The sequence below is a fragment of the Onthophagus taurus genome, chromosome 5, assembly GCF_036711975.1.
Source record: "Onthophagus taurus isolate NC chromosome 5, IU_Otau_3.0, whole genome shotgun sequence".
Lineage (NCBI taxonomy): Eukaryota > Metazoa > Arthropoda > Insecta > Coleoptera > Scarabaeidae > Onthophagus > Onthophagus taurus.
Window position 1 is genome coordinate 7850605 of NC_091970.1, and position 27945 is coordinate 7878549.

General features: G+C 28.4%; 4 protein-coding genes and 1 long non-coding RNA gene across 8 annotated transcripts in view; 3 read left to right on the plus strand and 2 right to left on the minus strand.

The window, feature by feature from the left end:
• The window catches only part of LOC111415835 (protein lozenge-like), a 72334-nt gene extending 67632 nt beyond the window's left edge, over window positions 1–4702 (plus strand). For 2 of the 3 annotated variants that reach the window (XM_023047719.2, XM_023047721.2), the window contains one exon: window positions 3959–4702. In XM_023047719.2, coding sequence (XP_022903487.2) covers window positions 3959–4446 — 488 coding nt within the window. In that variant the 3' untranslated portion in view covers window positions 4447–4702. The remainder of the gene's footprint in view (window positions 1–3958) is intronic. The other variant, XM_023047720.2, reaches the window with a different exon arrangement.
• LOC111421975 (uncharacterized) overlaps window positions 1–15239 on the minus strand; it is a 220012-nt gene extending 204773 nt beyond the window's left edge. The window contains exons 1-2 of the mRNA XM_071195638.1: window positions 15148–15239; window positions 14714–15074 (exon numbers count right to left, since the gene is read on the minus strand). The gene's annotated coding sequence lies outside the window, so the exon portion shown is untranslated. The remainder of the gene's footprint in view (window positions 1–14713; window positions 15075–15147) is intronic.
• Window positions 8559–10250, plus strand: LOC111415834 (probable inactive peptidyl-prolyl cis-trans isomerase-like 6). 2 transcript variants are annotated; one of them, XM_023047717.2, is made up of 5 exons: window positions 8559–8842; window positions 8897–9094; window positions 9143–9297; window positions 9343–9543; window positions 9592–10250. In XM_023047717.2, exons 1-5 carry the CDS (start codon window positions 8660–8662, stop codon window positions 10205–10207), a joined length of 1353 nt encoding a protein of 450 aa, XP_022903485.1. In that variant the 5' UTR covers window positions 8559–8659; the 3' UTR covers window positions 10208–10250. The 2 variants fall into 2 exon arrangements, with proteins under 2 accessions (XP_022903485.1, XP_022903486.1); XM_023047718.2 differs by having other exon boundaries at window positions 8732–8842; window positions 8913–9094.
• On the plus strand, window positions 10423–24333 carry LOC111415836 (chloride intracellular channel protein 5). Its single transcript, XM_023047722.2, has 3 exons — window positions 10423–10646; window positions 23123–23389; window positions 23448–24333. The coding sequence occupies exons 1-3, from the start codon at window positions 10575–10577 to the stop codon at window positions 23883–23885; spliced, it is 777 nt and encodes a 258-aa protein (XP_022903490.1). The 5' UTR covers window positions 10423–10574; the 3' UTR covers window positions 23886–24333.
• On the minus strand, window positions 23445–25949 carry LOC111415838 (uncharacterized). The gene is made up of 2 exons (XR_011640246.1): window positions 25296–25949; window positions 23445–24914 (listed from the first exon to the last, which is right to left on the minus strand). It is a non-coding gene; the product is annotated as an uncharacterized lncRNA (long non-coding RNA).
• Window positions 25950–27945: the final 1996 nt, after the last annotated feature.

Sequence of the window (27945 nt, forward strand, 5' to 3'; positions counted from 1 at the left end):
AATTTGCTACACCTTTAGTTCTAAAAGATTTTTATATCATTCTCCGATTCCCAAACATTACCATTGACACAGTAAAACAACGAAATTCATCAAATTTTCATATTTTCTCATTTTTCTCGATATCCATACAACTGAGAGCAAAAACGCAAGAGAGTAATATTGTTTAGAATAAAATTTGCGACAACTTTTGTTCTAAAAGTTTTGTTATACCATTCTCCGATTCCCGAATGTTACCATTGACCCATAGTAAAACAACAAAATTCTTCAAATTATCATATTTTCGCATTTTTCCCAATATCTATGCCTTTCAGAGCAAAAGTGCAACAGAGCAATATTGTTTAGAATAAAATTTGCTACAACTTTTGTTGTAAAAGTTTTTTTATATCATTTTCCGATTCCCGAATGTTACCATTGGCACATAGCAAAATAACGAAATTCATCAAATTTTCATATTTTCGCAGTTTTCTCAATATCTATACATCTGAGAGCAAAAGCACAAGAGAGCAATATTGTTTAGAAGAAAATTTGCTACAACTTTGGTTATAAACATTTTTTTATATCATACTCCGCTTCCCAAATGTTACCATTGACACATCGTAAAATAACGAAATTCGTCAAATTTTCATATGTTCGTATTTTTCTCAATATCTATGCATTTTAGAGCAAAGGTACAACAGAGCAATATTGTTTAGAATAAAATTTGCTACAACTTTAATTCTAAAAGTTTTTTTATATCATTCTCCGATTCCCAAATGTTACCATTGGCACATAGTAAAATAATGAAATTCATCAAATTTTCATATTTTCGCATTTTTCTCAATATCCACACAACTGAGAGCAAAAACGCAAGAGAGCAATATTGTTTAGAATAAAATTTGCTACAACTTCTGTTGTAAAAGTTTTTTTATATCATTCTCCGATTCCAGAATATTACCATAGATACATAGTAAAATTTAATGTAAACGAAAAAAAATATAAGTTAATTGAATTTTGTACTTTTTTACTGGTTTATTCTTAAATTCGGCTTGACAAGTTTCGACTTACGTCATCCTCAGAAGCGGCGTTAATTCAACAACCATAGTTTTAAAAACGCACGTGCACTATCAACATTTGAAGAATTTCCAATATTTTCTGTCACAAATTATTGACGGATATACATTATAAATTATAATTTTGTATAAAAATGATTAATGTTTAAAATATTAACACATTAAAATTTGAGGTAAAAATAAAACGAACGGACGTTACAAGTAAATGAAGTAAAAAAATTTAATAGTAAATAGCGAAATTCATCAAATTTTCATATTTTCGCATTTTTCGCAATATCTATGTAACTGAGAGCAAAAGTGCAAGAGAGCAATATTGTTTGGAATAAAATTTGCTACAACTTTGGTTATAAACATTTTTTTATATCATTCTCCGATTCCCGAATGTTACCATTGACACATAGTAAAACAACGAAATTCATCAAATTTTCATATTTTCACATTTTTCTCAATATCTATGCATCCGAGAGCAAAAGCGCAAGAGAGCAATATTGTTTAGAAGAAAATTTGCTACAACTTTTGTTATAAAAAATTTTCTATATCATTCTCCGATTCCCGAATATTACCATTGACACATAGTAAAACAGAAATTCATCAAATTTTCATATTTTTGCATTTTTCTCAACTTTCATGCATTTTAGAGCAAAAATGCAAGAGAGCAATATTGTTTAGAATAAAATTTGCTACAACTTTAGTTATGAAAGTTTTTTTATATCATTCTCCGATTCCCAAATGTTACCATTGACACATAGCAAAATAACGAAATTCATCAAATTTTCATATTTTCGCATTTTTCTCAATATCTATGCATCCGAGAGCAAAAGTGTAAGAGAGCAATATTGTTTAGAATAAAATTTGCTACAACTTTAGTTCTAAAAGTTTTTTTATATCATTCTCCGATTCCCGAATGTTACCATTGACACATAGTAAAACAACGAAATTCATCAAATTTTTATATTTTCGCATTTTTCTCAATATCTATGCATCCGAGAGCAAAAGCGCAAGAGAGCAATATTGTTTAGAAGAAAATTTGCTACAACTTTGATTATAAAAGTTTTTTTTATATCGTTCTCCAATTCTCAAATGGTGCCATAGACAAATAGTAAAATAACGTAATTCTTCAAATTATCATATTTTCGCATTTTTCTCAATATCTGTGCATCTGAGAGCAACAGCGCAAGAGAGCAATATTGTTTAGAATAAAATTTGCTACAACTTTAGTTCTAAAAGTTTTTTTATATCATTCTCCGATTCCCAAATGTTACCATTGACCCATAGTAAAACAACGAAATTCATCAAATTTTCCTATTTTCGCATTTTTCTCAATATCCATACATTTCAGAGCAAAAGCGCAAGAGAGCATTATTGTTTAGAAGAAAATTTGCTACAACTTTTATTATAAAAGTTCTTTTATATCATTTTCCGATTCCCAAATGTTACCATTGACCCATAGTAAAACAACGAAATTCTTCAAATTATTATATTTTCGCATTTTTCCCCATATCTATGCATTTCAGAGCAAAAGTGCAAGAGAGCAATATTGTTTAGAAGAAAATTTGCTACAACTTTTATTATAAAAGTTTTTTTATATCATTTTCCGATTCCCAAATGTTACCATTGACCCATAGTAAAACAACGAAATTCATCAAATTTTCATATTTTCGCATTTTTCTCAATATCCATACATTTCAGAGCAAAAGCGCAAGAGAGCAATATTGTTTAGAAGAAAATTTGCTACAACTTTTATTATAAAAGTTCGTTTATATCATTTTCCGATTCCCAAATGTTACCATTGACCCATAGTAAAACAACGAAATTCTTCAAATTATTATATTTTCGCATTTTTCCCAATATCTATGCATTTCAGAGCAAAAGTGCAAGAGAGCAATATTGTTTAGAAGAAAATTTGCTACAACTTTTATTATAAAAGTTTTTTTATATCATTTTCCGATTCCCAAATGTTACCATTGACCCATAGTAAAACAGCGAAATTCATCAAATTTTCATATTTTCGCATTTTTCTCAATATCCATGCATTTCAGAGCAAAAGCGCAAGAGAGCAATATTGTTTAGAAGAAAATTTGCTACAACTTTTATTATAAAAGTTTTTTTATATCATTCTCCGATTCCCAAATGTTACCATTGACCCATAGTAAAACAACGAAATTCATCAAATTTTCATATTTTCGCATTTTTCTCAATATCCATACATTTCAGAGCAAAAGTGCAAGAGAGTAATATTGTTTAGAATGAAATTTGCTACAACTTTAGGTTTAAAAGTTTTTTTATATCATTCTCCTATTCCCGAATGTTACCATTGACACATAGTAAAATAACGAAATTCATCAAATTTTCATATTTTCGCATTTTTCTCAATATCTATGCATTTCAGAGCAAAAGTGCAAGAGAGCAATATTGTTTAGAATAAAATTTGCTACAACTTTGGTTATAAAAGTTTTTTTATATCATACTCCGCTTCCCGAATGTTACCATTGACACATAGTAAAATAACGAAATTCATCAAATTTTCATATTTTCGCATTTTTCTCAATATCCATACATTTCAGAGCAAAAGTGCAAGAGAGTAATATTGTTTAGAATAAAATTTGCTACAACTTTAATTATAAAAGTTTTTTTATATCATTCCCCGATTCCCGATTGTTACCATTGGCACATAGTAAAATAGCGAAATTCATCAAATTTTCATATTTTCGCATTTTTCTCAATATCTATGCATCTGAGAGCAAGAGTGTTAAAGAGCACTATTGTTAAGAATAAAATTTGCTACAACTTTTGTTATAAAAAAATTTTTATATCATTCTCCGATTATCAACTTGCAAAACAAAGATATTCATGAAATTTTCATTTTGTCCGTTACATCGCGATTTTATTGTATTAATTTTTTGTTTCAGTATTAGATCCAGCCCATAACGAGTACATAAGCACCCCATTAACATCTTCTCAAATCTTCAACAGTGCCAAAGCGGATTTAGATCCAATGGTCGGAACGGTTTCGCGGTACTCCGACGCTGCTTATCACCCAAATAGTTGGAGTACGAACGCGACGTATCCAGCCAATTACAACTATTACAACTCGACGAACAACAACCAACAGTACTTGAACAGTGGTAGCACAACAATGGTCCTGTATCCGCACGTTTACTCAACGGTCAATCAAAACCAAATTCACCTCCACCTACATGGTAACGCTGACAAAATAGATCAGTATCTTAATTTTAACGATTCGTTATCTTTGACGCCAGTACGAGGGAATCTCGAAGCGAATCAATCGGGTAATAACAGTGTTGAAGAGGTCAACCAAGCTCACTCGCAAATCGAAGAAAGCGACCGGAGTCAAGAACAAGTTACTGACCCATCAGGAGTTTGGAGACCTTATTAATTCATTTTTATTTCAATTTAAACCCTTTTTGTTTTAAAAACGTGCGTGGACGCTAAAAATTAAAAAAGATGTGTGTGATTAAGTCGAAACCAAAATGTATTTTTGTACGAGAAAAGAATTTGTTTAAAAAATTGTTTTAATTTTTTTTTTTGTGGTTTATCTTATAACTTAGCAACTAAGAATGTATTTTTCTACTTCTCATGATGAACCTTCCAAGAATTCGATTCATTATTAAAAATTATCTTGCATAAATTAATTTAATTAATTTTTTGTAAAAAACCTATTATAAGTAGCCTAAAATGAATAAGTAGATGTGCTTGATATAAATGCCACGTGGTAAATTTTGATCAAAATTTAAAATTAAATGTTCGTTTATATCGATATCAACATATCAAAATAATTGTGATGTAAAAAAAGAATTTGATTTTTTTTTTTAATAATTTCCAAATCAAATAAATGTTCCTTACAAAAAATCTTTTTTAATTAATTTAACACAAAATATTTTAATTTTTTTATTCCTTTAAGAAAATTTACGAGGGAATTAATACCTTTCAAGTTGTCATAATCATTTTTCAACACATTTCAAAAAGTCTCGACCGTAAAAGGTGATTTAGCGAGGAGTAAAAGACAGTTACTTGGTAATAATTCATCGGTTGGACAATGGAAGTGGAGTAGTAAAATTGCGTTTATCGTCGCGAAGCGGTCCTCTAAAACTCGTGGAAGTTAATAAGTCGACCGCGTCTAGAAATCGAACCGATGGGACTATTAAATTTTAAGACACGTGTGCGGTTTTTCGAATGCTTTTGAAAGGCGTTAAGTGATTTTTATTTTTCTCTTTCTTGTACGAACATAATTTTTTTTCGTTTTTATCGACTTCACAAAAAAATTAACTTCCAAATTATTAAATAAAAATACGATATTCTTATTCCTCGTGAAAAGCTCTTTAAAATGAGCCCAAACATGATAGGGTTATCTCAAAAAATAACCGAGTTATTAACACTTTTATATATTGCCCTGAAGTTGGCAACATAATCCATTAACATTGTTGTATCTCCGCGAATTTTTAAGTTAAATACATCGTGTTTGAGTTCATTTTAAAGGATTTTTCATCAAGATTAAGAATATTTGAACATTAAATTTGACATTTATAACCGGAAGTCGCCATATTTTAGCTATTTCATTTTTATTTCGGGCTTTATAACCGCTTTAAAAGAAATTTTAATTTAATATTAATTACGATTCAAGATTATAATAATTTTCAAATAAAAATCATAAAAGTATATTAAAAATTTTCAAAATCATCAAAAATAACGAGATTTTCATGAAGATCAGGAAATTTTAACCTAAATTGATGTATCACACTCTATATCTACCATAAAATTCACTTTTAAAGGGATAAATGACATAATTAATTAGTGTTTTGTTTTCGGCCATCTTGATTTTATCAAAGTAACGACATTTTGGGTACTATAGCACTTAGATATATCGTGTTTGGACTCATTTTAAAACATTTTTCATAAAGATAAAGAATATTTGAAAATTAAACCTTATATTAATAACCGGAAGTCGCCATATTTAATTTTTATTTCGATTATGTCATATTTGTAATCGCTTCAAAAGGAATTTTAATTCAATGTTTATTCCAATTTAAGATTTAAAATTTTTTTATAAATATTTTCAAATAAAAAGTACCAATGTACCAAAAAGTTTCAAAATGATCAAAAGTAATAAGATTTTCGTGAAGATCAGGAAATTTTAACCTAAATTGATCACACTCTATATCTACCATAAAATTCACTTTTAAAGGAATAAATGACATAATTAATTAGTGTTTTGTTTTCGGCCATCTTGGTTTTATCAAAATATTGATATCTTGGGTAATATAACACATAAATACATCGTGTTTGGACTCATTTTAAAGCATTTTTCATAAAGATTAAAAATATTTAACAATTTAGGTTGATATAACCGGAAGTCGCCATATCTTATTTATTTTATTATTATTTTGATTATATGATGTTTGTAAACGCTTTAAAAGACATTTTATTTTACTATTTATTCCAATTTAAGATTAGTACTTTTTTTTATTAATATTTTCAATTAAAAAATGTCAAAATGTACCAAAAAGTTTCAAAATCATCAAAAATAGTAAGATTTTCGTGAAAATCAGGAAATTTTAACCTAAATTGATGTATCACACTCTATATCTACCATAAAATTCACTTTTAAAGGAATAAATGACATAATTAATTAGTGTTTTGTTTTCGGCCATCTTGGTTTTATCAAAATATTGATATCTTGGCTAATATAACACATAGATATATCGTGTTTGGACTCATTTTAAAGCATTTTCCGTGACGAGTAAGAATATATAACAATCAAAGCTTATATTAATAACCGGAAGTCGCCATATTAGTTTATTTTTTATTTTTATTTCTGTTATCTCATATTTATAATCGCCTCAAAACAAATTTAAACCAACATTTACTTCGTTTTATGATTAAAATTTTTTTTGTAATAATTTTCAATTAAAAATTATCAAAAATTTTCAAAATCACCAAAACTAATAAGATTTTCATAAAAATCAGGAATTTTTAACTTAATTTAATGTATCACACCCTAAATTTATCATAAAATACACTTTTTATGCGCCATTTTTTAGTGTTTTGTTTTCGGCCATCTTGATTTTACAAAAATAACGATATATCGGCTAATATAACACCTAGATATATCATGTTTGGACTCATTCCACACGTTTTTTAATCCTCCACCGCAATATTTACGAATCGTTTATTTTCGGCCATTTTGAATTTTATAAAATTTTTTTAAAACCCTTCGTGTTTGGACTCATTTCAAAGGATTTTTTATGAAGATTAAAAATATTTAGAAATTTAGGTTGATTAATATTTTTAATTAAAAAGTGTCAAAATCATTAAAGGTAGTAAGATTTTCGTGAAAATCAGGAAATTTTAACCTAAATTGATGTATCACACTCTATATCTACCATAAAATTCACTTTTAAAGGAATAAATGACATAATTAATTAGTGTTTTGTTTTCGGCCATCTTGATTTTATAAAAATAACGATATATCGGCTAATATAACACCTAGATATATCATGTTTGGACTCATTCCACACGTTTTTTAATCCCTCACCGCAATATTTACGAATCCTTTATTTTCGGCCATTTTGAATTTTATAAAATTTTTTTAAAACACTTCGTGTTTGGAGTCATTTCAAAGGATTTTTTATGAAGATTAAAAATATTTAAAAATTTAGGTTGATATTTTTTTATTAATATTTTTAATTAAAAAGTGTCAAAATCATTAAAGGTAGTAAGATTTTCGTGAAAATCAGGAAATTTTAACCTAAATTGATGTATCACACTCTATATCTACCATAAAATTCACTTTTAAAGGAATAAATGACATAATTAATTAGTGTTTTGTTTCGGCCATCTTGATTTTACAAAAATAACGATATCTCGGCTAATATAACACTTAGATATATCATGTTTGGACTCATTCCACACGTTTTTTAATCCCCCACCGCATTATTTACGAATCGTTTATTTTCGGCCATTTTGAATTTTATAAAATTTTTTTAAAACCCTTCGTGTTTGGACTCATTTCAAAGGATTTTTTATGAAGATTAAAAATATTTAGAAATTTAGGTTGATTAATATTTTTAATTAAAAAGTGTCAAAATCATTAAAGGTAGTAAGATTTTCGTGAAAATCAGGAAATTTTAACCTAAGTTGATGTATCACACTCTATATCTACCATAAAATTCACTTTTAAAGGAATAAATGACATAATTAATTAGTGTTTTGTTTTCGGCCATCTTGATTTTATAAAAATAACGATATCTCGGCTAATATAACACCTAGATATATCATGTTTGGACTCATTCCACACGTTTTTTAATCCCCCACCGCAATATTTACGAATCGTTTATTTTCGGCCATTTTGAATTTTATAAATTTTTTTTAAAACACTTCGTGTTTGGGCTCATTTCAAAGGATTTTTTATAAAGATTGAGATTATTTCAAAATTAAAGTTAAAATTTATCATTACCAAATCAAAATGTTTCAAAAAATGGTGTATTTATTTTTTTTTAATAAATCGTGTCACTTTTACGTCAGATTTTTCTTCGTGATTATGTTTGTGTTAATTTTTTTGAATTAATCATTTTTTTAAGGATTTTTTTAACATGTTGGACCCCGTGGAGGTGATTCCAAAACCAAAATTTACGGTTGTGGGGATTCTAACGACCGTGGAGTACCAAAAATGTAAATTTTACGTCCAAAGGTTGATGAAGGGATTTCCTAACGATTACGATCCGGCCGTTTTTAGACCGATGCTTAACGTGCAATGGAACGAATATTTATGGATGGTTAATAAACTAAATTTAATCATTTTTTTGCATATTATTTTATTTCTTTTTAAGATTCGGCGGACGATAGGGGGGAAAGTTTGGACGTTAGAAAAGGGTGCTGTCGTGTTTTTAGATAACCAATTCATCGGGGATGATGTGGCCTTGTTTAATTTCGCGATTAAAAAGGCTAGGATGCGGGTTACCAAAGATTTTCATTGTTTGGGGGTTTTAGAATTAACGGATATTTACAACAAAGCCGTTGATATAAAAGTATTATGAAATTATGTGGGGAAATTAAACCAAAAGCAATATTTTTAGAGGAAATTCGCCTATTTACAAGTTTCCATCGATAATCGATGCGTTGGGAGTTTGCTTTTTTTGCTTTATTTCGATCAAGTCCCAAGAACTGTTAGGCGATTCTTAAGGAGGTGTAAAAGCAAAAAACGCGGCTTCTTAGGTAGACCAATTCACAGGTAACAAACGATTTTTGTAATTATCTTTTTATTGAGTTATTTTAGGATAGTAAAAGGAAGTTGGTTGCAAATGGGGGGATTTGATTTAGAAAATCGCCCAGTTCCGTGCGAGAATTATTTAATCCCGCATGATAGAAGAGGAGTCCTTTCAACTTGCCACCAAGAGAAACACACAAACAACACAACCCAATTCGTTATTTCTTTAGATCCAACGCCGTGGATGGATTGCAAATACGTAGCCTTTGGGTAAACTCCAAATTAATCTTAATTTTTGTACCAACCAATCATTTTTAGCCAATTAATTCAAGGTGAAGAAGTATTAAAGCGAATAGAATCAGTCCCAACCGATTACGAATCCCCCAAAAAATCGATAATAATCACAAAATGCGGATTATTCACTTTAGAATCAGAACCAGATAAAGACGAAGAAGCTGAACTTGATGCATGGTTAGCCCAAATTAACAAAGAAACAGGAATTCCTGATGATGTATTAGATCCAAACGATGTTCCATCCGATTTATCAGTTACAAAATACAAACAAGGGCTTTATTGTTACCAATTCGATTTGGAACCTCATCCAGCTCTTAATAAATGGTACCTTTATTACGAAGCAGCTAAAGAGCCAATAATTCCTCCGACCATCGTGGGCGAAATAGAAGGAGAATCTGTTTATGAAGAAACCGATTCGGATATTTGGAGTTTTATTCGAGATTTAATAACCAATGATATTTTGAAGTTTATTAGGGAGGGAAATCCCTCGATGGCCCAAGTACGGGATAAAATGGATCTTTCAAAAGTATCTCCGGAAGTTTTAAAAATGGTTGAAAATATCATCGAAACATTACTCGCTACAATACCTGATGATGGTAATGATCAAAATGAGGAAAATATTGAAGCTGTAGGAGAATAATTATGTAACTAAATTGTTTATTTAAATAAAACTTTCAAGTACATTACGATGTTTACGTCAACGCTTGGTATTTCCCCAAAACCAAGTTATTTAACAATAAAATTAGAAATTAGTAATTTTGCAACTTACTCAACACCTTAGCAAATTGGGTTGCATAACTTTCGGGGATATAATTGCGTATTAATTTGCGCAACCTGTAATACCGACGGCGATTGACGCGTAACTGTCAATTGAAAACACCAACTGTCATCAACAGAACAGTCAGTTTTCGGTATTTAGAGGTTGTACTCGTACTCCGCCTTTTCTAGTAGTGCCTTCGGTTTGATTTTGAGTTTTTTAATATTTTAATAAACCACAATTTGGAATTATGTCGGACGAAATCCCGGAGAATGGACACGAAAACGGCGAGGATGTTCCGGTCGTCGAACTGATAATAAAAGTAAGTTTTTCCTTTGGGTGTGGTACGAAACTCTTCAGAACTATTCGTAATGAAAGCGGCCGTCTTTTCTGATTTTGAATAAGTTAAAAACGTTATGTAACAATTATGAAAAGATCTGAAAGGATTTGTAATTAATTGGAAACGTTTAAAAATTAAATTAATTAGGATTTCGGTTTTATTTTAAACCTTTCTTTCTCTTTTACTGTATTTTTTTAGATTTTCTCGACCTTGATTTATAACGTTTTATGTAAACTAGATCTTACTATTAATATTAATACATTTTAATATTAAATTTTGACATCTTACTGTATTTTTACTTGTCATTTTGACATATGTCATTTTAATTTTTAAATGTGTTCTTTATATTTTTTTGTTTTATATTTCAATTTCATTAAATACATCCTTTAAATTTATCATTCTTCCAATATTTTACACTCAAACATCTTTTTATCGCACTAATTTTAATTATTTATTACCAACTTAAAATGGGAAATGACAAAAAGACCTATATGACATGACATAGTGAAACTTAATCTCAAACTCGAATTAAATTAAAAATCTACGTGTTTTTATTGGTATTTTTAGTGTTTTCGATTTATAATGAAACATAATCTCATTGTGATCAATATTACTTAAACTCATTTTACTATAAACATGGTGAATCATCAAGAAAATGTTGATGCGTTACTATCAAGAGTAATTCAAGAGATGCTTTATCTCCAAATTATCTGGTCATAACATATTTACCCCCTTAAAAATGATATTTAATAAAAAGATTCAAAGTTTACAAAAACGAGGCAATTATATACCTTACAACTTTTATGTTAAGATAATGGTATTAAAAGATAACATTTTTAGCTGATGTGATCATAGTTTAAAAACAACCCGATATATTTGTTTATAGCTACATATAATCGGTCCTGCCTCAGCAGCACATTTGCCTCGGCAACTCAATAACACAATTAAATTTCAAAACGTTTTAATATCTCTTCTTTCTATACTCATGTTCACTCCTATTGCCTCGAATTTTAAGTTACGGAATCAATTTTTTTAATTTTTATATATTTATACCAAAAAGTTTCAAAATCATCAAAAGTAATATGATTTTCGTGAAAATCGGGAAATTTTAACCTAAATTAATATATCACACTCTATATCTACCATAAAATTCACTTTTATAGGAATAAATGACATAATTAATTAGTGTTTTGTTTTCGGCCATCTTGGTTTTATCAAAATATTGATATCTTGGGTAATATAACACGTAGATATATCATGTTTGGACTCATTTTAACGCATTTTTCATAAAGATTAAAAATATTTAAACATTTAGGTTGATATTTATAACCGGAAGTCACCATATCTTATTTATTTTATTATTATTTTGGCTATATGATGCTTGTAAGCGCTTTAAAAGAAATTTTGTTTTAATATTTATTCCAATTTAAGATTAATATTTTTTTTATTAATATTTTCAATTAAAAAGTTTCAAAATCATCAAAAGTAATAAGATTTTCGTGAAAATCAGGAAATTTTAACCTAAATTGATGTATCACACTCTATATCTACCATAAAATTCACTTTTAAAGGAATAAATGACATAATTAATTAGTGTTTTGTTTTCGGCCATCTTGGTTTTATCAAAATATTGATATCTTGGGTAATATAACACGTAGATATATCGTGTTTGGACTCATTTTAAAGCATTTTCCGTGACGATTAAGAATATATAAAAATCAAAGGTTATATTAATAACCGGAAGTCGCCATATTAGTTTATTTTATTTTAATTTTTGTTATCTCATATTTATAATCGCTTCAAAACAAATTTAAACCAACATTTACTTCGTTTTATGATTTAAATTTTTTTTGTAATTATTTTCAATTAAAAATTATCAAAAATTTTCAAAATCACCAAAACTAATAAGATTTTCATAAAAATCAGGAATTTTTAACCTAATTTAATGTATCACACCCTAAATTTATCATAAAATACACTTTTTATGCGCCATTTTTTAGTGTTTTGTTTTCGGCCATCTTGATTTTACAAAAATAACGATATCTCCGCTAATATAACACCTAGATACATTGTGTTTGGACTCATTCCACACGTTTTTTAATCCTCCACCGCAATATTTACGAATCGTTTATTTTCGGCCATCTTGAATTTTATAAAATTTTTGTAATACACTTCGTTTGGACTCATTTCAAAGGATTTTTCATGAAGATTAAAAATATCTAAAAAATTTAGGTTGATAATTTTTTATTAATATTTTCAATTAAAAAGTGTCAAAATCATTAAAAGTAGTAACATTTTCGTGAAAATCAGGAAATTTTAACCTAAATTGATGTATCACACTCTATATCTACCATAAAATTCACTTCTAAAGGAATAAATGACATAATTTTTAGTGTTTTGTTTTCGGCCATCTTGGTTTTATCAAAGTATTGATATCTTGGGTAATATAACACGTAGATATATCGTGTTTGGACTCATTTTAAAGCATTTTCCGTGACGATTAAGAATATATAAGCTTATATTAATAACCGGAAGTCGCCATATTAGTTTATTTTATTTTTATTTCTGTTAAAATTATCAAACATTTTTAAAATCACCACAAGTAATAAGATTTTCATAAAAATCAGGAATTTTTAACCTAATTTAATGTATCACACCCTAAATTTATCATAAAATACACTTTTTATGCGCCATTTTTTAGTGTTTTGTTTTCGGCCATCTTGATTTTACAAAAATAACGATATCTCGAGTAATATAACACCTAGATACATCGTGTTTGGACTCATTCCACACGTTTTTTAATCCTCTACCGCAATATTTACGAATCGTTTATTTTCGGTAAATCGAATAAAACTCGGTGAAATAAAATAAACATTTAGAAATAAAAACATGATGACTCAACTTAAATTATTTAAATTACTTTAATAGTAATTGCGTACTAACATTTTTTTAACCTCGTTGAATGCAATTTCTTTAAAGCACTGAATTTAAAATTGCTTAATAAAAAACATCTCTTAAACATGTTTTTTTAGAGAATTTTTGTGCGTTACCTTTCGCTATTGTTGTAAAGTTTATTGGCCGTTTTTTAATGGTGTTACGACGAAAACTCCACTTTCTGATTACCTCACCACGTTAAAATTTATGTCGATTATCCAATCGAGGTTATAAATTAATAAACTTACAAATTTAATTGTAATTTTTGTTTGAAGGGTTTTATATTCGATTTTGTACTTTCTAAAATGCAAGAATGTTTATTTATACTATTTATAGTATCATTTTTTTTTTGTCTCTTAATTTATAACTTTCTAATTATATCCAATTGCTGTGGTGGTTTTACTTTAGAAGTCCATGGTCAAGGAAAAGTTCTCTTTGAGAAGCAATCAAGAGAAATAAAAGTCTTCGACACTTTCAATAAAGTGTGTCGTTCAAATTCTTATCGTTTAATTAACCAGTTGTTGCCTTTTTTTATGCTTAAAAACCTATAAAGCGAATCGAATTGTTATTGTTATTAACTTGGGCGATGATGTCATTTTAATCTTGCATATCGGCGATAAGAAAAAGTCGCGATACATTAACAGTTAAGGTTTTAATTCATTATTTTCGATTAAATTAAAGTCATCGAACTTTCGTGGTTTATTAACATTTCAAGGGCGATCAATGGTAAGGCCCAAAGGCTTCAAGTTGCGTTTTGTTAGGTCACCAGAGCATGACTCATCCAGTCTCGGTTTAAATAAACGTGCAAACCTTAGAATAACGCGTTTTATAAGATGAGTTTTATTTACTTTAAAAAATAAATATTTAAACATCATTTTTTAAACGATGCGATGATTATGTAAAGATTAGATCAACAAAATTGATGGAAATTTTAACGGTTATAATAAGGTTGTTTGACTCTGTGGTATTTATAGAGAAAAACTTTCTCTTTCTTTCGAATTACGGTCAAGTATAAAACATATACAGCGAATAATCTGATAAATTATTGCATTTAGATAAAATAATTTTTGACAGGTTTAAGTTGTCAAGGTCAAATTTTAAAGGTTAAATCTTACCTTATTTCGCCGATACCTCGTGACGTTTTAAGTAAATCCCAATAAGTTGCACTTTATTAACTCACTTTTTATTTGTTGTGTATAAATATAACGTTAAAAACTTATTTATTTCTATTTGAATTACGAGTTTAAAATATTAAACGTCGTTGTGACATATTTGGTTCTAAAACTTGATGTAACTAAATTCCCTGTTGTTGTTGCCAACTGTTTTTAATCCACAACTATTTGACGGGTTAAAAAATTTTTTTTTTGATTTATGAAGAGAAAATGTAAAAGAATTTTTCCCACATTCTCTAAATCCATCGCATGATGCAATCCATCAACTCCACGATTCTTTTTTTCGCTTTATTCGTAGTAAAGTCTGTAATAAAAACGTCATGGAGTTAGAAGAGTTATTTAAGATGATTCAAACTAAGAAAAAAAGATTGACTCACTCAATGTCTGATTTCTTATTAATTGGTTAATTGAAATAAAACGGTAATCTTGAATTTTTGAAAATCGCAAATGTAAATTGACGTTTATTAAACAAAAAATTTTCTCTCCAAAACGACTAGGAATTAAGAAACGAAACTTTTTGAGGTTATAAATTAACTTTTGAAGTTACGTTATACCAAATTTGAACTTTCCAAGATGAACCATTCGTGTGATATATATTTTTAAAAATCACTGATTAAATTTGACAGTTGTTAGAAGTGAGGTTAAAAAAAAATTTTTTTTCTCCAAAATAGTTAGGAGTTAAAAAATGAATCTTTTTGAGGTAATAAAAGAATGTTTGAGGTTGTATTATACCAAATTTTAATGATCCAAAATCAGTAATTCATTTTATATACATTTTTGAAAATCGTAAAGTTAAATTGACGTTTATTGAATGTGAAGCTATTCAACAAAAATAATATCTCCTAAACGGCTTGGAATTAAGTAACGAACCTCTTTGAGGTTATAAAGCAATGTTTGAGGTTATCTTATACCAAATTTAAAGTTTCCAGGATGAGCCATTCATTTTATATAACTTTTTAAAGATATCTGATTCAAATTGACGTTTATTAGAAGTGAGGTTATCCAAAAAAATTAATATCTCCTAAACGGCTTGGAATTAAGTAACAAACCTTTTTGAGGTTATAAAGCAATGTTTGAGGTTATCTTATACCAAATTTAAAGATTCCAGGATGAGCCATTCATTTTATATAACTTTTTAAAAATATCTGATTCAAATTGACGTTTATTAGAAGTGAGGTTATCCAAAAAAATTAATATCTCCTAAACGGCTTGGAATTAAGTAACGAACCTTTTTGAGGTTATAAAGCAATGTTTGAGGTTATCTTATACCAAATTTAAAGTTTCCAGGATGAGCAATTCATTTTATATAACTTTTTAAAAATATCTGATTCAAATTGACGTTTATTAGAAGTGAGGTTATCCAAAAAAAATTAATATCTCCTAAACGGCTTGGAATTAAGTAACGAACCTTTTTGAGGTTATAAAGCAATGTTTGAGGTTACCTTATACCAAATTTAAAGTTTCCAGGATGAGCCATTCATTTTATATACATTTTTAAAGATATGATTCAAATTGACGTTTATTGAAAGTGACGTTATACAAAAAAAATAATTTCTCCTAAACGGCTTGGAATTAAGTAACGAACCTTTTTTGAGGTTATAAAGCAATGTTTGAGGTTATCTTATACCAAATTTAAAGTTTCCAGGATGAGCCATTCATTTTATATAACTTTTTAAAAATATCTGATTCAAATTGACGTTTATTAGAAGTGAGGTTATCCAAAAAAATGAATATCTCCTAAACGGCTTGGAATTAAGTAACGAACCTTTTTGAGGTTATAAAGCAATGTTTGAGGTTACCTTATACCAAATTTAAAGATTCCAGGATGAGCCATTCATTTTATATAACTTTTTAAAAATATCTGATTCAAATTGACGTTTATTGAAAGTGAGGTTATACAAAAAAATTAATTTCTCCCAAACGGCTTGGAATTAAGTAACGAACCTTTTTGAGGTTATAAAGCAATGTTTGAGGTTATCTTATACCAAATTTAAAGTTTCCAGGATGAGCCATTCATTTTATATAACTTTTTAAAAATATCTGATTCAAATTGACGTTTATTGAAAGTGAGGTTATCCAAAAAAATTAATATCTCCCAAACGGCTTGGAATTAAGTAACGAACCTTTTTGAGGTTATAAAGCAATGTTTGAGGTTATCTTATACCAAATTTAAAGTTTCCAAGATGAACCATTCATGTGATATATATTTTTGAAAATCGCTGATTAAATTTGACAGTTATTAGAAGTGAGGTTAAAAAAATTTTTTTTCTCCGAAATGGTTAAGAATTAAAAAATGAAACTTTTTGAGCTTATAAAGGAATGCTTGAGGTTATATTATACCAAATTTTAAAGTTCCAAAATTAATAATACTCTTTATATACATTTTTGAAAATTGCAAATGTAAATTGACGTTTATTAAAGAAAAAATTGTTCTCTCCAAAACGACTAGGAATTAAGAAACGAAACTTTTTGAGGTTATAAATTAACGTTTGAAGTTACGTTATACCAAATTTGAACTTTCCAAGATGAACCATTCATGTGATATATATTTTTAAAAATCGCTGATTAAATGTGACAGTTGTTAGAAGTGAGGTTAAAAAAATTTTTTTTCTCCGAAATGGTTAAGAGTTAAAAAATGAAACTTTTTGAGCTTACAAAGGAATGTTTGAGGTTGTATTATACCAAATTTTAATGTTCCAAAATCAATAATACGCTTTATATACATTTTTGAAAATCGCAAATTTAAATTGACGTTTATTAAAAGTGAGGTTAAAGAGAATTTACTAAAAGGGCCCAATATATTTGCTTTTGGTTAAATAATACCATTAAATTTGAAAAACGTTTAATATCTCTTTCTGCTCTATTGTACACTTTTCTGCCTCGGCTTTTAAGTGACACAGTCGTATTAAAACGGTGAATAATTTTATTGGGTCAACCTTTTTTAGGTTAATACCTCTTTGAAATGATCAACGTTTTGCGTTACCCGCATTTAGAAACGTGAACGTGACCAAAATTAAGATAACAACTTCGTGAAAACTTTTTAAACTTTTATAACGTAAAGTTTATTTTTGTGATTTGTTTTATCTTTACTCTGTGGTGTTGCTTACGCAATTTTTTAAAACTTTAAACCACAAAGCGATAAACGACTAGTTTTTTTTTTAATTTTTAACCGGATTAAAACCAAGATACAGACTTTAAGTGTGTATTTATAAAAAAATTACCTCATACTATTATATCGCTTTAGATCGTTAAGTTTTTATCTTATCAAAATAAGGTTGAGTGATGTTATCTTTGTTATAAAGTTAAAAATAAAATAGAATTGGAACGTTTTAGTTATTTTTTGTAATCAATTTAAGTAATTGATTGATTTTAATTTTTTAATAATATTAGATTAAATCTCTTCCTGGTTCCCTTTATTATAAAATTTTAAATAATTCTAAATCTATTTCGGCAAATTTCTTTGATGTTTAAATATAAAAAAATAAATATGTATTTCCCCGGAAATTTTTATATCTTATCTAGAAAAATTTCTTTTTAAATATATATTAACGTGACACCAACTTCCTTTTTAAGTAATATCGCACACAAAGTACCTTTTATTTGCGCATTTATCAAAAATTATTGTTAATTAAACAAAAATTTAATTAAAAAGACTTTTTTATTTTATAAAGAATGTCAACATTGCCTAACAACTTCATTTTAGATGCTAACTTCACCCGAGTTAAATGTCAAGGGATCTTTTGTTGTCTATTCCGCAAAGGCGGTGAATGTTACTCGGGAGAGATGAATTTATTTTCGATTTGGTTGATGAAATGAAATGTATTTTCTAACTGGCACAAAATGCAGCGGTTATTTTTGGGGTAAAGTTAAAAATAAATACGCCTGACAGCTTGTAAACTTTATTATTTGGCAACTTTTCAAGAATTATAAACGAAAAAAAAATGTTTTATTACAAACCACAAAGTTTCCGTATTTAAGTTTAAAGAACATTTTTGACAGATACCTGTCAAGTTCAAATTTTAAAGGTTAAGTTTTTAACTTAACGTGACACAAATTGATTTTAAAACATGATGTAACTAAATTCCCTGTTAATGTTACCAACTGTCACGAACCCTACTCTCAAATTGTTGAGGGGTTAAAGAAATTGCGTAGAAATGATTTTTATTATTTATAAAGATTCAAATGATGTTTTTTCTAAATTCATGGAATGATGTAATCGCTGATTAAATTTATCGCTTTTAAAGAAAAAAATAATTATCTCATAAACTGTTAGAAATTAAGTCATGATTTTTTTTGAGGTAATAAAGGAACGTTTGACCTTACATTATACCAAATTTAATCGTTCCAGGATGAACCATTCATTCTATATATACTTTTAAAAATCGCTGATTAAACTTGACATTTACCAAATGTTAGGTTAAAAATTATTTTCTCCAAAACTATTAGGATTTAAGAAATGAAACTTTTTGATGTTGTAGAGAAACGTTTAAAGTTATTTTATACCGAGTTTAAAGTTTCCAGGATGTACCATTTATTAGATATATATTTTATAAAATCGCTGTTTAAATTTGACGTTTGTTGAAAGTGTGGTTAAAAATGTTTTTCTCCGAAATGGTTAGGATTTAAAAAATGAAACTTTTTGAGCTTATAAGGAAATGTTTGAAGTTGTATTATACCAAATTTTAAAGTTCTAAAATCAATAATACGCTTTATATACATTTTTGAAAATTGCAAATATAAATTGATGTTTATTAAAGAAAAAATTGTTCTCTCCAAAACGACTAGGAATTAAGAAACGAAACTTTTTGAGGTTATAAATTAATGTTTAAAGTTATGTTATACCAAATTTGAACTTTCCAAGATCAACCATTCATGTGATATATATTTTTAAAAATCGCTGATTAAATTTGATAGTTGTTAAAAGTGAGGTTGAAAAAAATTTTTTTCTCCGAAATGGTTAGGATTTAAAAAATGAAACTTTTTGAGCTTACAAAGGAATGTTTGAGGTTGTATTATACCAAATTTTAAAGTTCCAAGGTAAATAATTCATTTTATAAACATTTTTGAAAATAGCAGATTTAAATTGACGTTTGTTAAAAGTGAGGTTAAAAAAAAATTTTTTTCTCTAAAACGGTTAAGACTTAGGAAATGAAACTTTTTGATGTTATAAAGGAATGTTTGAAGTTATGCTGTAGCAAATTTGAACTTTCCAGGATGAACCATTCATTTGATATATACTTTTAAAAATTAGTGATAAATTTGACATTTGTTAGAAATGAGGTTAAAAAAAATTTTTTATCTCCAAAACAGTTGGGATTTATGAAATGAAACTTTTTGAGGTTATAAAGCAATGTTTGAGGTTATCTTATACCAAATTTAAAGTTTCCAAGATGAGTCATTCATTTTATATACATTTTTAAAGATATGTGATTCAAATTGATGTTTATTGAAAATGATGTTATACAAAAAAATTAATATCTCCTAAACGGCTTGGAATTAAGTAACGAACCTTGTTGAGGTTATAAAGCAATGTTTGAGGTTATCTTATACCAACTTTAAAGTTTCCAGGATGAGCCATTCATTTTATATAACTTTTTAAAAATAGCTGATTCAAATTGACGTTTATTGAAAGTGAGGTTATACAAAAAAATTAATATCTCCTAAACGGCTTGAAATTAAGTAACGAACCTTGTTGAGGTTATAAAGCAATGTTTGAGGTTATCTTATACCAACTTTAAAGTTTCCTGGATGAGCCATTCATTTTATATAACTTTTTAGAAATATCTGATTCAAATTGACGTTTATTGAAAGTGAGGTTATACAAAAAAATTAATTTCTCCCAAACGGCTTGGAATTAAGTAACGAACCTTTTTGAGGTTATAAAGGAATGTTTGAGGTTATCTTATACCAAATTTAAAGTTTCCAGGATGAGCCATTCATTTTATATAACTTTCTAAAAATAGCTGATTCAAATTGACATTTATTGAAAGTGAGGTTATACAAAAAAATTAATTTCTCCCAAACGGCTTGGAATTGAGGAACGAACCTTTTTGAGGTTATAACGCAATATTTGAGGTTATCTTATACCAAATTTAAAGTTTCCTGGATGAGCCATTCATTTTATATAACTTTTTAAAAATATCTGATTCAAATTGACGTTTATTGAAAGTGAGGTTATACAAAAAAATTAATTTCTCCTAAACGGTTTGGAATTAAGTAACGAATCTTTTTGAGGTTATAAAGCAATGTTTGAGGTTATCTTATACCAAATTTAAAGTTTCCAGGATGAGCCATTCATTTTATATAACTTTTTAAAAATATCTGATTCAAATTGACGTTTATTGAAAGTGAGGTTATACAAAAAAATTAATTTCTCCCAAACGGCTTGGAATTAAGTAACGAACCTTTTTGAGGTTATAAAGGAATGTTTGAGGTTATCTTATACCAAATTTAAAGTTTCCAGGATGAGCCATTCATTTTATATACATTTTTAAAAATATGATTCAAATTGACGTTTATTGAATGTGACGTCATAAAAAAAAATTAATTTCTCCTAAACGGCTTGGAATTAAGTAACGAACCTTTTTGAGGTTATAAAGCAATGTTTGAGGTTATCTTATACCAAATTTAAAGTTTCCAGGATGAGCCATTCATTTTATATAACTTTCTAAAAATAGCTGATTCAAATTGACATTTATTGAAAGTGAGGTTATACAAAAAAATTAATTTCTCCCAAACGGCTTGGAATTAAGTAACGAACCTTTTTGAGGTTATAAAGGAATATTTGAGGTTATCTTATACCAAATTTAAAGTTTCCTGGATGAGCCATTCATTTTATATAACTTTTTAAAAATAGATGATTCAAATTGACATTTATTGAAAGTGAGGTTATACAAAAAAATTAATTTCTCCTAAACGGTTTGGAATTAAGTAACGAATCTTTTTGAGGTTATAAAGCAATGTTTGAGGTTATCTTATACCAAATTTAAAGTTTCCTGGATGAGCCATTCATTTTATATAACTTTTTAAAAATATCTGATTCAAATTGACGTTTATTGAAAGTGAGGTTACACAAAAAAAATAATTTCTCCTAAACGGCTTGGAATTAAGTAACGAAATTTTTTGAGGTTATAAAGCAATGTTTGAGGTTATCTTATACCAAATTTAAAGTTTCCAGGATGAGCCATTCATTTTATATACATTTTTAAAAATATCTGATTAAAATTGACGTTTATTGAAAGTAAGGTTATACAAAAAAATTAATATCTCCCAAACGACTTGGAATTAAGTAACGAACCTTTTTGAGGTTATAAAGCAATGTTTGAGGTTATCTTATACCAAATTTAAAGTTTCCAGGATGAACCATTCATTTTATATAACTTTTTAAAAATATCTGATTAAAATTGACGTTTATTGAAAGTAAGGTTATACAAAAAAATTAATATCTCCCAAACGACTTGGAATTAAGTAACGAACCTTTTTGAGGTTATAAAGCAATGTTTGAGGTTATCTTATACCAAATTTAAAGTTTCCAGGATGAGCCATTCATTTTATATACATTTTTAAAGATATGATTCAAATTGACGTTTATTGAAAGTGAGGTTACACAAAAAAATTAATTTCTCCTAAACGGCTTGGAATTAAGTAACGAATCTTTTTGAGGTTATAAAGCAATGTTTGAGGTTATCTTATACCAAATTTAAAGTTTCCAGGATCATTTTATATACATTTTTAAAGATATTTGATTCAAATTGACGTTTATCGAAAGTGAGGTTAAAAAAAATTTTTTTCTCCGAAACGGTTAGGACTTAAGAAATGAAACTTTTTGAGGTTATAAGGGAATGTTTGAGGTTTTATTATACCAAATCAATAACATCTCGCAACACTGTCCAGGCGTTTCTCAACATGTTCTGTATCCCTATACAGGGTGTTTAGTTTAGAGTTACACCCAGCAATTAATCGTCCAAATTCTCCACTGGAGTAGTGTAAACTAATGTCTTCAGAGATCCCCCACGCCAGTAAGTCCTCCTACTAGAAATATCGGTCCAATTAGATAATCATCGCCTCCAACCTCAACATCCTTAGTATCTTCCAATGTTATCATTGCCTCAGCAATACTTGTTCCTCAGCATCTTCTCCATCATTATTGATAAATGATGCTCTTTGATACCTCTGAAGCTCATCCCTTCCTAAATATTCTTCAACATCGTTTATGACAAGACTCAAAATTGTCTCTGATATCAGTCAAAATTTTTCTGGCCTTCCTCAATATCGCCGCGTATCTTGAAGATCGTTTTTGCCACCGCTTTACTTTGTTTTTGACATCATTCAACACATAATTTTATTTTCCAGGCATCAACAATTGATGGAGTTCGAAAAGGAGCATGTCTTTTCTGCCAAGAATACTTTATGGACCTATATTTATTAGCAGAATTAAAAACAATTAGTTTGAAGGTGACAACAGTCGACATGCAAAAACCGCCCCCCGATTTTCGCACCAATTTCGAAGCGACTCCGCCTCCGATTCTAATCGATAGGGGGACCGCAATTTTAGAAAACGAAAAGATAGAAAGATATATCATGAAAAATGTACCTGGTGGATACAATCTGTTTGTTCAGGTAAAAATAAAATCAATTCCTTTTTCTTTTTGAATTAAATTTTGTTTGTTTTAACCAGGATAAAGAAGTAGCGACTTTAATCGAAAACCTTTACAGCAAACTAAAATTAATTTTGGTTAAAAAAGACGAAAAGAAAAACAACCAATTAACCAGTCATCTAAAAAGGATTAACGAGCACCTCCAAAAACGTGAAACAAGGTTTCTTACGGGCGACGCAATTTGTTGTTTCGATTGCGAATTAATGCCCAGATTACAGCATATTCGCGTCGCTGGTAAATACTTCGTCGATTATGAAATACCGGAAGATTTCGTCGCTTTGTGGCGTTACATGTATCATATGTATCAATTGGACGCGTTCACCCAAAGTTGTCCCGCCGATCAAGACATTATCAATCATTACAAGCTTCAGCAAGCGATGAAAATGAAAAAACACGAAGAATTAGAATTGCCAACGTACACAACGTCGATACCAGTTGATATTGGTGATGTTCAGTAAAAAGTACCAAATTCATTTTTTGAAGGGTTTTTTTTTGTATGATGTTAAGCTTTTTAACGCGCTTTGTTTAGGTTATGTTTAAAAAATATATATAAAACGAAAAGGAATTATGTGTACAAGTTGAAATTGAAATTGAGGCGTTTTAATTTGCCATAATCATTTTTGAGTTTTTAAGAATTTAATTTAACATTATTTTTGTAATTTAATTTTTATTTTGGTTAATCACTAACTTAATAAATTATACAGTAACTTAATTAAATTTAAAATTTAAAGCAGTTGGTATGAAAGTTAATAATTTTTGCAGATTCAAAATATTTTTGTAACTGTTTTTATTTGGAAGTATTTTTAATTTTATTTCTTTATCGTGTAGGATTAAAGTATGTACAGTTTAATTGAGTTATATAACTTTAATTTTTCCATATTATTAATAATAAAAGATTGAGGATTATATTGATCATTTTATTTTTATTGTAAGCACGTAATATCACTTTTCTCTGAAACGGTTAGGAATTCAGAAATGAAACTTTGTGAGGTTACAAAAGAATGTTTGAGGTTGTATTATACCAAATTTTAAAGTTCCAAAGCCAATAATACGATTTATATACATTTTTGAAAACCGCAAATGTAAATTGACGTTTATTAAACGAAAAATTGTTCTCTCCAAAACGACTAGGAATTATGAAACGAAACTTTTTGAGGTTATAAATTAACGTTTGAAGTTACGTTATACCAAATTTGAATTTTCCAAGATTCATGTGATATATATTGTGATAGAATTAACCATCCTTTAGTTCACCGAGAGAACATAACCTTAAAATTTTGACAGAGATTTTTTGTTGGTGGAAATCTTATCTAAAACCGTTTAGTTTGCTTCCAAAAGTATCAATTAATATAGTTCAGCTCCTAAAGCACATTTTTCATCCATCCTTTGATGTTTTAACGTTATTTTGAGGAGGAAATCATTGATTTAAAATTGAATATTTCTAACTTTGCTCATTGATGAAATTTGGCGTGTACTCCAATGTATGTCTGAAAACAAGAAAAAACAACGTTGAATACGAAGTTTTATTACGATTAATAAAGGAATAAGGGAGAAATTAACGGAAAAAGAATTTAATTTTGAAGGTTAGTTCCGAGAAAATCCGAGAGATGACGCTAGTTTCGATGCAAGAATTTTGAATTTTGAAAAAGGCGCGAACCTAAGAACCAATCAGAAACGAGGAAGAAACAGTTGGAGTGCCGGGGTATATAAGGAAATCGCGAACAGCCAGCGAGAGAGTCGTCGTCTGACCAGCGTTGAATCCACGTCGTCAGACAGAAAAAATTTAAATCTCCGAGAGATAACCTTTAAAATTACAATAATTTTATAAAGCCAATTTAACCAACGATATATAAAAAAAAAGAATCTACCTATTCCGAGAACTCCTGAAACTTCTTTGAGATCATCCGAAGAACAGCAGTCCAATTTTCCATCAGAAGAATCCTGTAGACAATCCGAAAGAGAGACCGGAAACTACGAGGAATCCTGTAACCAATCCAGAAAACTAGTTCGTGCTCCAAAACCAAGAAACAATCCATTATCCTGATACCACATTGAATTCCAATCCTTTCTTTTTCGCAGTGAGTTGGATGATAATTTATTTTTCTTATTTAACATAACCTACAAAAGGAAAATCAACAAATCAAACTCAAAACACAACTCACAAGAGTTTCCTTATAATTTTTATCAATACTTGTGGGTAAAGATTTGTTAGTTTGTCTTGTATAATTTTCTTTTATTTAACACTATTTTTCTAACGAGTTTGATTTCGATTTAAGGCGTCAGCCATTTGTTATTTCTAAGAACGGATATAACGAATTTTTATCCTGCTCTCTCTCTCTCTCTCGAAAGAATAAACGTGTTCTCTCTCAGATCGATGTTTCAGTCGATTATCGCAGTTTTCTATTTTATTTAAAAGTTACCTCTCGTCAATAGGCATTGTTGATAAAGTAAATTTAGAAAAACAATTTTATTTTCGTTATTCATAAAACGTGTTAATTTTTTTTGTTTAGTTAAAAGAATTTTTGTCGAACCTTATTATTTTTCTTTTTGAACCTGAACTTGCCCGAAACCCTGAGTTTAACAAGAGTCTCATAGCTAAAGAAACCCCAATATATAATATGTAAACAAACAAAATACTACAATATTTTTTAAAATCGCTGATTAAATTTGACAGTTGTTAGAAGTGAGGTTAAAAAAAAAATTTTTTCTCCAAAATAGTTAGGAGTTAAAAAATGAATCTTTTTGAGGTTATAAAGGAATGTTTGAGGTTGTATTATATCAAATTTTAAAGATCCAAAATCAATAATTCATTTTATATACATTTTTGAAAATCGTAAAGTTAAATTGACGTTTATTGAATGTGAAGTTATTCAAAAAAATTATTTTCTCCCAAACGGTTTGGAATTAAGGAACGAATCTTTTTGAGGTTACAAAGCAATATTTGAGGTTATCTTATACCAAATTTGAAGTTTCCAAGATGAGCCATTTATTTTATATAATTTTTTAAAAATATCTGATTCAAATTGACGTTTATTGAAAGTGAGGTTATACAAAAAAATTAATGTCTCCTGAACGGCTTGGAATTAAGTAACCAACCTTTTTGAGGTTATAAAGCATTGTTTGAGGTTATCTTATACCAAATTTAAAGTTTCCAAGATAAGCCATTCATTTTATATAATTTTTTAAAATAACTGATTCAAATTGACGTTTATTGAAAGTGAGGTTATACAAAAAAATTAATGTCTCCTAAACGGCTTGGAATTAAGTAACCAACCTTTTTGAGGTTATAAAGCAATGTTTGAGGTTATCTTACACCAAATTTAAAGTTTCCAGGATGAGCCATTCATTTTATATAACTTTTTAAAAATATGATTCAAATTGACGTTTATTGAAAGTGAGGTTATACAAAAAAATTAATTTCTCCTAAACGGCTTGGAATTAAGTAACCAACCTTTTTGAGGTTATAAAGCAATGTTTGAGGTTATCTTATACCAAATTTAAAGTTTCCAGGATGAGCCATTCATTTTATATAATTTTTAAAAAATAACTGATTCAAATTGACGTTTATTGAAAGTGAGGTTATACAAAAAAATTAATTTCTCCCAAACGGCTTGGAATTAAGGAACGAATCTTTTTGAGGTTATAAAACAATGTTTGAGGTTATCTTATACCAAATTTAAAGTTTCCAAGATGAGCCATTCATTTATATAATTTTTTAAAAATAACTGATTCAAATTGACGTTTATTGAAAGTGAGGTTATACAAAAAAATTAATTTCTCCCAAACGGCTTGGAATTAAGGAACGAATCTTTTTGAGGTTATAAAGCAATGTTTGAGTTTATCTTATACCAAATTTAAAGTTTCCAGGATGAACCATTCATTTCATCTAAATTTTTAAATATATGATTCAAATTGACGTTTATTGAAAGTGAGGTTATACAAAAAAATTAATATCTCCTAAACGGCTTGGAATTAAGGAACGAACCTTTTTGAGGTTATAAAACAATGTTTGAGGTTATCTTATACCAAGGTTTATAGAACATAAGGTTACCTCATTCCCTATGCCTCTGTAGTATCGATTATTACCCCGCAAATTGACGTCACTGGTTCGATACAGTCAAAATAAAAGATAGCCTATACGTGCCTATACTGTGGTACAGTCTATACAAAATATTTAAACCTCGCATCGTGTTGTGTTGTTCATAGAACCAGCTACGTCACTGACCCACCTTGCCTCTCAGAGGAGGAGAATCGGTATTGGGTAACCTTATGTTCTATAGACCTTGATCTTATACCAAATTTAAAGTTTCCAGGATGAGCCATTCATTTTATATAACCTTTTAAAAATATCTGATTCAAATTGACGTTTATTAGCAGTGAGGTTATCCAAAAAAATTAATATCTCCTAAACGGCTTGGAATTAAGTAACGAAGCTTTTTGAGGTTATAAAGCAATGTTTGAGGTTACCTTATACCAAATTTAAAGCTTCCAGGATGAGCCATTCATTTTATAAACATT

Excerpts from the sequence above, each read along its gene's own strand:
- LOC111415836 (XM_023047722.2), top strand. The coding sequence starts at position 10,575 with ATGTCGGACGAAATCCCGGAGAATGGACACGAAAACGGCGAGGATGTT. Across the intron at positions 10,647-23,122 it reads TCGTCGAACTGATAATAAAA|GCATCAACAATTGATGGAGT; the intron begins GTAAGTTTTTCC and ends TTTATTTTCCAG. Across the intron at positions 23,390-23,447 it reads GATACAATCTGTTTGTTCAG|GATAAAGAAGTAGCGACTTT; the intron begins GTAAAAATAAAA and ends TGTTTTAACCAG.
- LOC111415834 (XM_023047717.2), top strand. The coding sequence starts at position 8,660 with ATGTTGGACCCCGTGGAGGTGATTCCAAAACCAAAATTTACGGTTGTG. Across the intron at positions 8,843-8,896 it reads GGAACGAATATTTATGGATG|ATTCGGCGGACGATAGGGGG; the intron begins GTTAATAAACTA and ends TTTCTTTTTAAG. Across the intron at positions 9,544-9,591 it reads TGCAAATACGTAGCCTTTGG|CCAATTAATTCAAGGTGAAG; the intron begins GTAAACTCCAAA and ends AATCATTTTTAG.